Genomic DNA, 14,846 nt, shown 5'->3' on the forward strand with positions numbered 1-14,846 from the left:
GGGAAACTGCTAACAGAGACACTGCTTCCAAGATTACAGCCTTACAGAGTACCCAGGCAAGTATTTTAGTAACAGAGGTCAAATGTGATCTTACCTCTTTCAGGAAGAATGAAGTACTTGCTTCAGTTCCTCTCTATGCTCTGATTAACACTACAATGACTATTCAATTACATGCAACAATTTAATTTCATTGGCTTGGTCTTACTAAACTTCAGTGGAAGCTGTAGCCTTAATGTCTCATGCAGACTCCAGCACTCTTAAATGAGGCTCCAGATCTTCACTACTCTCCAACTTTGGGAAATTACTTTTCTAGCAGAACTACAACCTCCTGGTACACAAAGCTAAGCATGGTGACTCAGAAGGATGAACTTCTATACACATGCTGTAGCTCAAGGACACAATGGTTAAACAGGGCTCACCTGAACCTGAGGATTTAATTATTTAAATACATTTGAAAGAATTTAATCTTCATCTCTACCAAACAGAATGTTTCCTTCAAGGTAACAGGTCTAATTTGTTTCTGAGAACCTGCTTTTTTTTTTGAAGTCTACCTCTAACTTCTTCCTCACAGAGGAGATGGCATTTCATTTACCACAAGCATGGTTTCATTTTAGCCTACTGGCAGTATCAGTACAATCTGTATTGCAGACAAGATGCCTCTTCTGAACAAGAGGTTCCTTTTAAGGTTTATTTCAAGGAACTGGGTTGCTAGAAATACGCATATGAACGGCTACTGATCTAATGCATGGCTATGTCAACTTTGGTTAATACGTAATCAGCATTTCATGGAAGGTACAGACAAAACCCTACTCATCTTACACTGTCTCCTGGGCTTCTGTTACACATTGAAGACAGCTAATGACCGTAATTCAAAGGCTCTGGAATTTTCTCTGGTTAGTTGTGTTCACAGTAACGGTATTTCCTAGAAACTTAAACCTCAGTTACAGCAGAAGGTGACTTGGAAAGTGATCTTAACCTAAACTAGCTTGTGTGTACCATAGTTTGTCACTGGGATTTCTTCTAGCAAGGACAAGACATGGGCTAAAATACAAGAGGTTGCATAGAGCTGTTTTTTGGGGGGCTGACTATTGCCATTAATAAAATATTGACTAAATCCCTGTACAAGCGTTGAAGTCAGCTTCCCAGCTAGACATCAACAGAATCTGCCATTCTCCTGCCAGAACCCATGTTGGAGTTTACATGTAGATAGAACTACGAAACAGACATGTATGCTTTTCAGGCAGTTTGTACTTGTTTTATTACAACTTTTGTAACTGTTAGTATTTTCATATCTGGACATCTTAAAAGATATTTTAGATTTACAATTTCAAAAGAAATTTACAGAATTCTGTAACTCTTGATGACAGCTACTCTAGTGCACTGTACACCACTTCATTGCCCACCTTCCATGTCCCGCTCTACGTAACTCCAAACAAGTGAAAAATCTAACTCCAAACAAGTGAAAAATCTGAGACTGATGTTCACATTCAAGCTGCAGGAAAGCCAGTAAATGGAAAAAGAGTAAGTGCTAACTTGCAATTAAACTATTTAAGGAATCAAGAGGAGCATACACAGCACCATACATTTTATAATTTTATTAGGAATAATTCCAAGTGGGTTATGAAGAAACTAATCCATTGAGTTTGATGAATTTTCCAAAATTTAATTATGAAGATATGTTCACCAACAAACAGTAGAACTTCAGCAGAACTATTATACACAGGGCAAAAATAGTCAGGCTGATACCAAAAAGCAACATGCAACATAAAAAAAAAAAGATACAATATAAAGGAAGACAATCTGCTGAATATTAAAAACAATCTCAACATGAGCTCTTCGCAACCAGCACAGAACTATTCTACCCATTAAATCCAATTCACACAAAGGCAAGTTGGGCTGACAGAACCCAAGGATCAATAAAATGTTCCTCAGTGCAGTAGATTTGTATAGTGTTTTAGAGCATTTCCTTGGCTGGAACAAGCAGTATTAGGAATTCTTTTTGGCAAGGGAGAGAAATAAATACATACGGAATGCTACATTTTTAAATCAGCAGACTGTCTGAGGAATGAAACAGGGCATCAGTAAACTAAAAGTAGCAGGGAAAAAAAATTAAAACATTAATTTACTGGGGCTCAAAAGAGTATTCAAACAGATCTTAAAGATGTCACAATAACTATATTCAGGCATTTATGCTAACAAGGGGAATAAAATCAGAAGATACACTTTTTCCAAGTTAAGGAGATTTTTACCCAAGCATATTGCTACCTTTGCAACATGTAGCTTGGTAAACAATAATTGGCAACAAAGTGAGTTGAAACGCTGTAATATCCTGCCCAAATATCAGTTCCAGATACTGTAATAACCAAGATGCAAACTAATTTTGTTGTAACAAGCCTAGACCACTTATATCAAACATGTCCCTGGTCAAAGAGTCATCCAGTTAGAGTTAGCGTTTTGAGAGTTCATTTGACAGCCAGTCAAGTCCCTCATACAGACCAGTTCCTTGTGTAGCACAGGTAGCCTGGACATACCACTGTTAATGGAGAACACAAACAAAAAATCAATTTCCATACTGACAAAATGCAAGGTAAATTATTACCACATGTGTCACTCAGATACACATTTAAAATAATGTTTTTTTCAACATTGTTTTGTGCTATAAGCAGAGTCAACATCAAACAGATGGTATTGCAAAACCTTTTTAAAAGTCTATTATACAAAGTAGATGAGGTTCAGACCTTACCCAGAAACAGTGTTGTCCTACCAAATGCCAGATCATTGTTTAGGGTATCAAGAAATAAACACAGAACTTGCATTTGGATAGTATCTTGAAAAATAGTTTCTTGGCTTTGAAAGACTACTCTTCAGTAAGTGAACATGGAATTATCTAAATGAACAGACTCCTCAAAACACCTCTGCAGGTACAACCTTGTATGTCAACATAGAGACAGTAAGCAAGTATCACAGAAGGCTGGATGGTATGTGTGAAGCAACTGTCTTTCAAAGTCTTGGGCAGATGGAATCTAATAACTGAGGAGCTACTTCATTTCCACTCATCTTTGTAGTGGTGAGAATGCATTTGCATTCTCTCCTCCAGAAAAAACACACACTGAGGAAACAGGAAAACCCACCACATACTTTGTCAGATATGCTGGACAGCTACTCCAGTGGCAGACTGAAATATTTGTGTTTTTCCAGGAAAAGGTCAGAGTTAAAACACCTGCCACAGTTGTAAACACCAGATTACACTTCTAAATCACCGATTTTCAATAAGGACCTTAAACTATGCACTGCAGAATTTAATAGCAGATACATGTATCTTTCTACAGAAAGAGGCAAAAACTTCCCTTTCTTTTAAAGGAAAACTTATGTTTATGATTTATAATAAAGGAAGATAAGAGTTCAGCAAACAGGGAGTTTAGCACTTACAGTTCTGTTACGCAGAGATTGAAGACCTAGTTTATCTGTCATTTCACTGATTGCCATGGCATTTGGCAGATCTTGTTTGTTTGCAAACAGAAGCAGCACTGCATCTTGCAGCTCGTCCTCATGAAGCTAACAGAAAAAAAATTGGTGATGTTATTAAATTAGCTCAGTTAAGCACTTCAATTACTTCAACAAGCACTAAAGAAACCTAAATACTCATTTAAGGCTTACAAATATTTCCACTCTTGCTCCTGAAGTCACTATTAAGTACTGAGTTTACCTGTACTAGTAAGTACCAGTAAAATATCTCCTACAAGTCAAGAAATACCCTTTCACTAGGCAGTTTAAATTTGCTGGCACCTTGCTGCTGAAATTCCCAGCACCAATTTGTTTTCAAAAAAAGTCTTTCTTTATCTGCTGCATTTCTATTAATGTTTTATGAAGGAAAAGTCCCATCCAATCCCTACCATTCTCTGATTCTATGAAAGAAAGGTTCTGACATGTTAGTATTTCTTGAGCTAAAGCTCTTCATAGAGTTGTAGTATTAACTCAGTGCACTGTGACCAAGAACTCCCAAGCGAATACAATATGTGCTGTACTAAGTAAGTTAAAATCCTGAATCTCTTGGAGAAGCTGACAAACATAAAAAAATATTACAAAGTAAGTATAACACATATTTCAATATTTACCATTTTCTGCAGCTCATCTGCTGCTTCCTGGATTCTCTCTCTGTCATTGCTGTCTACCACAAAAATGAGGCCCTGTAAGAAATTAAGTGGTTTTGAAAAAACAATGTAAGCATGCAGTGTAATTAAAAACTCCCAAACCTTATATTGAATATTGTGAGCATCCCCTCTGACCAAAGCAAGTTTGACAGAAATTTCTGTTTAAGCAATGCAAGATGTCTGTCTGAACAACTACATACTAAGTTTCAACTGCAAAATAAAGCTAGGCCTTGTAAATAAAAAAAGTTTTAAACCACAAACGTTGCTTTGCAAATCAGTGTGTGCTTCATTAGTTCGAAGGAAAAAAAGAAGACGTCAAAATTTCAGACACCAACTCTCCTCCCTTTTCATTCATTCTATCACATTAGATACAACAAAAGAATCACAAATGCTTCACCATCTGATGTTTCACTCAAAGAAACCCACACCCTTAAAGTAAGGCCTGAATTTAAGAAGTCTGCACTTAACAGGGGTTCTAATGGCATCTACTATTCAACTGTCCTCCTTACTTAGACACTATTTACTCTTAACATCTCTCTCTGTAAACCTTACATCATTCTAAGAAAAATTATATTTAAAAAATATTTACTAACAGGGTTGAAGCTGAAATCAAGTATTACTCCATTCACAACAGTACTGTGTTATCTCCTTTTTGTCAAGCAGAATTCTCCATTTTTCTGCACCAATCACATGCATTATGATGCAAGGAAACAAGGGGGGAAAAAAAGAGAACAAGCAACAAACACTCCCAAAGTTCCCTGATACTAATAAGCAACCTATCTTACTACTTATGAACCAAAGGAAATATTCACATCTATGTCACCAAAAATTACAACAGTCACAATGGTATGAAGCTGATAATTTCTAAACAATCAACAGAAAGATATTTTACGATGTTTTTAGATACACAGCGTACTAAATATACTGATAAAGCACAGTAAAACCTGTAAACTTTAAGATTGACTGTTAAAAAAATATGTAGTAGGGTGTTCAAACAACAATATTTTTAATGTAGAAGCCAACATGAGTTCAAACAGATCAAAGCATGGAGACAACAAAGTTGAAGAGTTGCTCACAAACACACCAGCTGCTCTGGCACATTACAGAATGCTGGTAAAATCCTAAAGGACTTCACCTTTGCCAGGCTACACTCACAACAAGACTCAAAAATATTTGAAGCCTTTGGGGTACAAACTAGTTTCAATGAGAACAGAACCTGGTATTCCTCAAAAGTTACAGGAAGTAGTCAGGAGCCTTTCTGAAAGGAAGGGACAGAAGACAACTTCCCACAGATACTCTAAAGAACTTAACGAGACTTTACAAAACCAGTCTTTAACTATTGCCACCTCTGAACTCTTACCTGTGTGTTTTGGAAATAATGCCTCCAAAGAGGTCTAATTTTATCTTGACCACCAACATCCCAAACTGTGAAACAAATGTTTTTATATTCTACCGTTTCCACATTAAATCCTAAAAATAAAAGAGTTAAGTAATTAGAAATAGTTAATGCTAGTGTTAAAATGTCATTTTAATCATGTTAAAAGATAGCTACTTCCTAAGTTATACTTCTCTCAAATATATATATATATATATAAAATGAATTATTATTCACTTGCTAGATCAGAAGAAAAATTATTTAAGGGGGAAGGAAAAAATATTAATCACTTAAATGCAAGTACACCACATTTAGTTTTGCAAATCTTCCATTCTCAGGAATTACTGCTACTTAATTGGTTCTTACTCTTCTCAGCACCTGCTCCTGGACTCTGCCAGACACAGGATTCTGGTTTAGATACATCTTTGGTCTGACACAGTTGTGTTATGGCAGTATCAGAAAGCCCATGGTTGTCTTGATTCTTATACTAACAGCAAAGACAGCAAATGCCTACACTCTTCAGAAGCCAATCTCTACAACACAAATTTAGAGTAACAAGAATGAAGACGTGAGACGATTATCTTACCAATGGTGGGAATTGTGGTGACAATTTCTCCTAGCTTCAGCTTATAAAGAATAGTTGTCTTACCAGCAGCATCCAAACCAACTAGAATAAACAGAAAACTTAATTTAGTTCACTCTATGAGCTACAATCTGCCAAGTTCAAAATATGCCATTTTACATGCAAAGTGTTAGGGTTTTTTTTTCAAGAGAAAAAACACTCTTAAATCCTTGTTGCTACACTATTGTTATGTTTCTCCCCATCTCCTCTGCTCAGCACAGAGAACAAGCAATGAAGAAAACAAGTTTAATAACACACATCCATCCACAATCTACAGGCTCACAGGTTTCTAGTTATCTTCCCTAGTATTTGTGTCAAGTTTTATCACTCACTTTGAAAGTTTCTTCTGTGTAAGTCAGATGGGCTTTAAACACCTAGCAACAATCTACATGCAGCACATAGTTTCTAACTGACCGCATGTTTGCTACTTTACGCTCAGCCTACAGTCAAGGCCAGTGTAACATGCAACTGGGCCAAAAGAAGTTGGCACTATCAATGGAAGACACTTGAGTCTCCCTCATTCCAGTCTCTTGTCCCTTTGCGAAAATATTTCTTACGTGCTGACAAAAACACACACATTAGGAAACTCCTGTTCTCCTTCAGCAGATACCACAAGGGCTGTAACTCATCTTAGGATACCAGTTCTATTGATTTAGAACCACTAGGATGCTTTCATTCAGAATCTCCACTTTTGACCTTTACAGAAGGCTTTCTGCACTGAAATTTGCTTTTCTGTTTCTGCAACAAAACTTAACCTTGCTGTTTAAATGTAAGCTATGTGGTAAATGTGATCCTTAAAAAAAGAAACAACAAATCAACTGGAGCGTCAAAGACATCTTTGAGAAGCATGACCGACACTGCAGCATACACTGTGTTTTTCTATAACTGTTTGTGCAACTGCTTATAGTTAGGCATTTCAGAACACATAAGAGCAACCCAAAATACAAATCCTTACATTAGAATCCAGTGCCTAGCACATAAGCATCTAAAGAAGCAGTAGGTACTATTAAATACCACAGCAACACCTTGAATTAAATGCCTACTTGTGAAACGTAATCAACAAAATTTTGCCCAAAGACAAATAATCCCCCTATTGGTGCATTAATTAAGTAATACTTGCTCAAGAAATCAAATGTTATCCTTATGTAACAACATTCTTGAACATTTGAAAATAATTTTCTACTTAGTGACTGCATTATATTAAGCTTTAATTGGTTTGATAACTTGACTATACAATCATTTCCTTAGCACTGCAATAAAATGGAATTAGAAATCACCTACTTACTCAGAACGAAACCAAACTCTTGAAAAAACCCTCATCCTCCTAAAGACATAGACTGCTGTTGCAGCAAACTAATTAGAAGATCTACCTATAATTGTCCTATATTCTGATACCATAAATAGGATTATGCATGCCAATGCAGTTTCTTTTTACACACAACTCATGTTGTGTGTAAAAAATCCCAGCTGTTCCAACTATGATGGTGAAACCTACCACAAAACCCAAAACTTCCTGAGGGGTATTAAATTGCCAAAACACTAAAAAATTAAGTTTTAAGTTTGCCATTGTCCAAGAACTAGTCTCTTCTAGAACCACACACAACATGAACAAAAGCACCAGAATTCTGCATGAAGTTGCAAGTCATAAAACTGGTAGCATTTTCCAAAGCGTCAGGTACAACTGAAGCGTCAGGTACAACTGTCAGTTTAGGCAAATTGACACCAAATACTCCATCTATGCTGAAAACCAATGGTTTTAATAGCACCACCCTTGAAACCAAACACTCTTCTCACAAAGCTCAGCTTCATGTGAGCATGTGTGGGATGCCTAGACCTTTACAAGAAAAGACAATTCATGTACATGATATATACACGATAGTTTTCCAATAAACTAACATTAAGATTGTTTAGTGAGCCTGAAGTTAAAGTTTCACATACAAACTCTACTCCCATCCCCTCAAAAAAACCCAGTTATCAGTAGAACAAACACTAACAACATCTATTAAAAATAAAACAAAAAAAGACAGCATTATGTACACATACGGTTTTAGTGTATTTAGGGGTTATACTAAAAACACAGATAAAGACAAAAAAGTTAATGTAATTTCAAAGAATATACCCAGGGTATTGAGAATTATTTGAAGACATGACTCAAAGTTAAGAATTTCTAAACTAGTTAACAATGTTAAACTATTTGCTAAATTTAAGAAATTACTGCCCCAGTTTTACACTCTAGTCTTGTGCCAGGACACACCAAAACCTCAGCAGTGCTGGCCAAAGGCTACATTAGCTATGCAAGCACAAAGCCCATAGACTTGGCTTAAATCCACTCTTAACCATAATTCTAATTAAGCTGCTGGACTTTGTACTGAAACAGGATGAGTTTGAATATACATTTGCTTCTTCTGATTTCACACTTGATACAGCAGCTTTTAATCAAGGGAAGGCAACTACTGCAAATCATCATGACCCTATTAAAAAAAACTGCCACTTTTAGCCAAATTGCAAATGTTACAAAGTCAAGTTACAGTCATCCAGAGAATAACCTCCACTCATACTTCTTACTCCAGTTTGCCAATTATCATCCTTCTTAGATCAAAACTTTCCTGAGCACCAAATCACATTTTATCTTTCGGGGCACTAGGAAGAGTGGCTATTGCTTTTAGTAGTCCAAGAATAAACACATTTGCACTGGAACACCAAATGAAGATCTGAGAGCTACTTCCAGATCATAAAGTTTAAGCTGATTTAACTATCACAATAAAAGCTAAGTCTTAAATCCTCAAAGAACATGAAGAAAATTTCCAGTTTTACATTTTCATTCTGATTCCACTGCCTGATTGATCAGCAACAAAATCAAGGTGTGGGAATCTTGATGGATGGTATGATGGTCAGCAGATGAACTGTACAATTAAGTACAACTAGGAAGCACAGACTTGCACTTGAAAGTATTTGACTTTAAACTGAGTCAAACATCCTCTTCCTCTAGCTGGAGAAAAAAACCCAAACACCTACAAGGCTTTGAGTTGCTATTAAACCACTGTGGTTCTAAGCCCTTCACCCCTCTTAAGAGTACTTCACTCACAGTCTGTCAGCTGTGCTCCTACATCTCAAACTTGTAGCTAGCTTCTCCCTGAAAATACCCCTGTGACCATGCCACGTTGTTGTTTACCAGCTTTCTACTTTCATCATTGGTGGCTGAATACCAAGCTGCCTCAATTATCACAATTATAAAGCACAAGACTCAACATAAACTACAGAGGCAGGGAAAAAAAAAAAAAAAAAGAAAGAGAACTGACTTCGTAAAGGGAATCCCCAACAAGACCAATAGAGTTTGGTTGTCAGATTGAGATTTTCAAAATCTACTATGGAAAACGGCATGAGGCTGCTTCCAAAATGAACACTTCTGGTCATCAGAAAAAAGGAAAAGTTTCTACTATGTGTAACTGATTGATGACACTCATGTTGCAAACAAAGGCCGGGTTATAAAAGCAAAATTAATGAATCCAAATTTACTATCGGTTTCTATTCCTTCTCTTTGCTTTTACCTGTATATCAGTTCTCTCAAAACTTGTCTTCTGTATCCTTTATATACTATTCCTGTTTCCAGTTATGTTTCAGCTGGGTAAGCCTTTGGGGGGACACGAAGGGGTGATACTCATTATAGCTTCACAAGTGCATACATGCGCAAAAACAAACATGAGAACCAACAGTGGTTAAAAAACCAAATCCCAGCTAAATTGTTTTGTGCTGTGTGGTGACAATGACCAAAGAATGTCACCTTTTTTTCCCCCAGTGTATTTAACAATTACCTTTGCATTTGAAGCTCCTGAGTAGCTATTTTATCAGTTAACTACACTAAGATGCAGAATACTAAATTATGATACTGAAAGGTGCACAATGAATCAATAACTTTTTAAGCACAAGAAAATATGAGGGAAGAATTTTGCAGACGAGTACAATGTATGGTTAGAACCTCAGTTTTTCCACTCTGATGCCCCCAGTTGCCTAGTCCACGTTACTCCTTTCTATTCTACGGTTATTTCTTCTCTCTCCTGTTACTTCCATCTTTAAAGACAATGCAGAAATTATATTACCTGCACTGACTCAGAATTTTAGCTTAATATTTCTGAAAAAACAACTAACTATACAAGTGCATTTTTCTGAAAAACAACATTTCAGCAACAGTACGACATTAAATGTTCCCCTCTTACCCTCTTAGTTTGAGAATGTAAAAGATAGTGTGTCATATTTGCTGTTGGTAATTGTACCTGATAAGAAATACTCAAATTCTGCAGAAGTCTCTAACACAAAGTATGTTTTAAAGGCTAAATTAGTTCTATTTTATCTTGAATTCTGCAGTAATAGAAGAAAGCTGGGAAAGGGAAGTTTGAATTATTAATCATCTGTTTGTTATCAACTCACCAATGTAATACTTTTCCCACTAAATATTTCTCCATAAACACCATACCCTATAAAGTTGCTTCATTTGTATACTACAGGCAAAACCTTAAATGCTGAGCCTTACACAGTTCATTTTCAAACCATAACATGAAATATGTTACCTTGAAGAAAAGCTTAATTCAGTCCCACTATTTGTTCAGACACATCTCCTTCAAGTGCTGATACATAATGTAGAAAGCTATGAAAAGCATTTTTTCCACGTTACAGGAGTAAATTAATCATGTCACAACCAATATAACACTTTTTGCTTCTAAACATCCAGTTTAGGTCCTCTGATACTCTCTCACCACAACACAGCAGTTTACCCTCTTACACTCATAACATACATGGTGTAGTCTCATGCTCTGATCCCATCCTGCATTTGAATATAATGCCTTAAAATAAAATATATTTACAGAAAAAAATAGATGTATTTGAATAAACTGCTGGAAAGTGACATATCTAACTTAAATCTGAACTGATTACCTACCAATGAAGAAATTCAAGCCTTGCAATCTGTTTTAATGTGTGACATTGCTTTCCCATTTTTATTATTTTGCAGAACACAACAGAACTACAAATACCATAATACCTCATACTACAGTGAAGCTCAGCTGAAGATTTACTTCATTCATTTAGAGTCACAGGAAAAGCCTGGCTACTAGGGAAACAGCCAAATTACTTCCTTGAAACTACCAGATGTACTAACTTGTCTTGAAGACAAAAATTACTCAGGCTATTTTGAAATTAATTAAAGCCTCTAATTTCAACCAGAGAAAATAAAAAATACTGTGCATACAATGAAGAACTCTGTCATCATACAATGTATGGAGAATACTGAAAATTACAGTTTTAAGAAGCTACATTATTGTGTCTGTTGTACATACCTAGGCAGTATTGAGCATCCTGCCAAGAAATTTCACAGTTTAGACCTTGTCTCATTAGTAGCTACACTAAAATTAGCACTTTGCTTAATTTTGCAAATTTAAGTAGCTTAGGCCAAGCTACTTCAGCCAATGGTCATGAATCAAATGCCATCCACTTTGGCAACGAAATTAGAGAAAAATTTGAAGGTTAAGATCTATTTCTACATGAAACTTGCAGGGGTGGGCAGAGGAGTAGGAAAAGGCAGAGAAGAGTTGAAAAGTAGGAGGAAATACCAAATGCATTATGTACTTGCTTTGACCTTTTGAACCACACTCTTAAAATGAAAATCTTCAAGATCTACTGGCTTAAATTCTTACGCAGGTCGTGTCAGCAGAACCCCAATCAAATTCCAAATAAATCATTACGGGCAGACAATAAAACCAAGTAAGCACTGGAAAAGCAACCTGCAAGGTTTTATGACACCGAAATGTCAGTTCACCCGTGTCAGCGACAGACACCGTAGTTAAGGCAAACAGGCCACTACATGGAAATTTCTTAGGCTTTAAGTGTTAAACACACCGACGCTTTGTCGTGTCCTGTGCTATGTGTCCTGTCGTGTCCTGCTAGGGCAGGAGCGGCGGCTGCAGGCCCTGAGCAAGCCGCGCCGGCAGCGTGGAGAGCCCCGAGGCACAAACCTCAGCCTCTCCCCGGGCCGCGGACACCCCTCTCAGCCCGACGCCGCTCCCCCGCCGGCGGACACCGGCATCGCCCACTGCAATTCGATCTTTGTTCTACGTTTTGCTCCGGCTCAACGCAAGCGGAAGCGCAGGTGCAGGGAGAAGGGGCTGAGGCCTCGCACATCCCGCGGCAAATCCCGGGGAACGCGGGGTTCTGCCTCGCCTCGTCAAGCGCGGCCGCGAGCCCCGGGCAGGGGGACTAGGGAAAGGGCGGGGAGAAAAGAACACGGTAGAGGAAAAGAAAGAGCAGACATATCCCCATCCCCACCCCCTTCCCTCCGCAGCTCCTTCTTTCCTCTCAGCTCGTTCACTTTCCAGCGACCCCGCACGCCTCAATGAAAACGGACAGAGAGGTATCTCGTCCGCAGCACCCCGGGACGGGACAAGTCTCCCCCGCCTTGAGCCCGCGGCCCCTTTCCATCGGCTTCCCCTCCCCCACCGCCAGCAGGACACGTCCGTGAGGGAGCGGGCGGGCGTCCGGGCGGGCCTGGCGTCGGCCGCGGGCGGGCAGGGTGCAACGGCTGCGGCACCAGGGCTCCGGGGGGCCGCGGCTGGACGACCGAAGCTGGCTGCGCTCGCCTCTTACCCATGAGAATGCGCATCTGCTTCTTGCCGAAGAGGCGTGAGAAGAGCGAGGAGATGGTGAGGCCCATGGCGGCTCCGGCGCGGCGCTGGGCGGCGGCGCAAGCAGCGGGAGGAGCACGGCGAGAGAGGGAGGAAGGGAGGGAGGGGGAGCGCGGCCCGGCTGCTGTCTGCGCTCACGGATCCCTCCGCCAGCGAGGCGGCCGCCTGCTAATGTGCGGGGTTCGCCCGGCGGCGCCGACTTACGAGGCGCGGTCGGCAGCAACGATAGTGTCAGCTCCCGCTCTGTGACCGGGAAACCTCGCTCGCTCCTTCTCTGCCACGTCACGCTCGCCACGGCCGCACCGGCTCCAACGCGGACAAAACCACGTCACGCTCGCCACATCCCACCAGTCACGGCACCGCCCTTCGCCACACGGCCCGAGCGCCCAACGGCGGCCGGGACTCTCACTCCCAGCAAGCGCTGCGCCCGCCCCGCGCCTCGCTCGGCCGGAACGCCGCCGCTGGGGCATGACGGGGGATGCAGTTGAAGGCGCCGATCCCGCCTCGCCGCAGCTTCCGGCCGCCCCGTGGCATGTCGGGAAACCGAGTCGGCCGGCGGCTGCCCAGGCTCAGGCCCGGCTGCCCGGCGCCCGCGTACCAGCGCCCGGGCTGGGCCGGAGCTGCCTCTCTCCCTGCCTTGCCCCTCAGCTCTGCTAATTCGCGTCACGCTACCCCGCAGCTGCGACAGGCAGCTCGCTCCTCTCCCCCAGGGCAGAGGAGAGCAAGAGAAGCAGTGTTTTTGGACTAAAACAAAACCTGAGGGCGCCTGAGAGAGAGACACAGCTCTTTGATTTTTTTAGTAGCTGTAGCCCAGGAACACCGATTATTGCAGAATCTTTTTCTTACATTGTTTTCATGGCTTCGACCTGTCTCAGTGGCCCAGAGGCTACCAAGTAACAGCACAAGTGTGACGCTGGCCCCGCAACAGCATACAGTTTCTTGGCCAGGAAGCAGCAGATACAGGGGAGCAATATGGGAATGAAAGGGAAGTAACCCATAGTTTATTAGAAACATGCCAGGTTGAAAAATATGTTTGATTTCCTAACCAGCTGTAACAGCTTTTTTGACAGCTATTGTAAAAAGCTTATAGTATTTAAGGCAACATAAGTTGAGCTGCATTTAATGCTTCAGTAACTGAGCTCCCTGTCCCACACCATCATTGGTTCAATCCAAAGATTTATGTGTCATGTTAAAAGCCTTCAAGTTTTAAATGATACTCACCTGTTTAAAATTAAGACTGAAATTTAGTGTTATAAAACCAAAGTTTCAAATATGGCTCTATTCAGAGCACCTCATATTTACACTTTTGTTTGGTTTTGGTGTTTTACAAGTTAAGCTTCTCTGAACTTGGCTAAGTGTAGTACAAAGTATCTGAAAGACTCTTTTTGACACTTTTTTTGTAAGTCAGATGAAGACTGAGTAAAGAACACTGAAACCAGTAGTCACACTGTTAGCTGTCAAGCCTCAGATTAAAGAAGGTTAGTACAAGGTTTATACCTATATTTTAAGAACACTGAGTTAAAACCAAAACAACAAAAAGGCTTGGGAAAATTCCACCTCATCAAGCTGGCAACTTCCTTCTGCAGCTGATGCAATTCCTCTGCAACACAATGAGTGGCTGAAGCATCCCAAGTTAAAATATGCATGCTCAGTGTAAAAGGACTGCAGGGGAGACAGGACAAGATCAAGAATCTGCAATGAGGACACTGTTCTGGTTTCAGTGACTACATTTTGCTTAGCTTAAGGTCCTTTTGAACCACCATTACTAAAAGCATTACAAGTCACTGATGAAGACAGCAAACAAAACAGTACAACTTATCTTTTTTGCCTTTCTTTTGAACAAGATTCTAGTTTTGTTCAAGCATCTACTTATTCAGGGATTTAAACTAATACCAGCTCCATTAAAGACACCTAAATTGAGCTTTATTCCCAGTCTACTTCCCACTACCATCTCTCAAAGGCCTCTCATACGTGTACATGACAAATTTTGCTTGGAGGCTGGTCCCTGCCATTAGCTTTCTCGAGGA

At 40.0% G+C, this 14,846-nt stretch overlaps 1 protein-coding gene across 1 annotated transcript; it reads right to left on the reverse strand.

The window, feature by feature from the left end:
• Positions 1-1,580: 1,580 nt before the first annotated feature.
• Positions 1,581-12,943, reverse strand: ARF4 (ADP ribosylation factor 4). Its single transcript, XM_062008565.1, has 6 exons — positions 12,782-12,943; positions 6,113-6,193; positions 5,512-5,621; positions 4,116-4,187; positions 3,430-3,555; positions 1,581-2,533 (listed from the first exon to the last, which is right to left on the reverse strand). Exons 1-6 carry the CDS (start codon positions 12,846-12,848, stop codon positions 2,447-2,449), a joined length of 543 nt encoding a protein of 180 aa, XP_061864549.1. The 5' UTR covers positions 12,849-12,943; the 3' UTR covers positions 1,581-2,446.
• Between the last annotated feature and the right edge of the window lie 1,903 nt (positions 12,944-14,846).

The sequence above is a fragment of the Colius striatus genome, chromosome 15, assembly GCF_028858725.1.
Source record: "Colius striatus isolate bColStr4 chromosome 15, bColStr4.1.hap1, whole genome shotgun sequence".
Taxonomy (NCBI): domain Eukaryota; kingdom Metazoa; phylum Chordata; class Aves; order Coliiformes; family Coliidae; genus Colius; species Colius striatus.

Bases quoted from the DNA above. Each gene is read 5' to 3' on its own strand.
- ARF4 (XM_062008565.1), bottom strand. From the start codon at position 12,848: ATGGGCCTCACCATCTCCTCGCTCTTCTCACGCCTCTTCGGCAAGAAG. The intron at 6,194-12,781 runs GTAAGAGGCGAG...TGTTTATTCTAG, and splicing joins GCAGATGCGCATTCTCATGG to TTGGTTTGGATGCTGCTGGT. The intron at 3,556-4,115 runs GTAAATATTGAA...TTTTTCTGTTAG, and splicing joins CAGATGAGCTGCAGAAAATG to CTTCATGAGGACGAGCTGCA.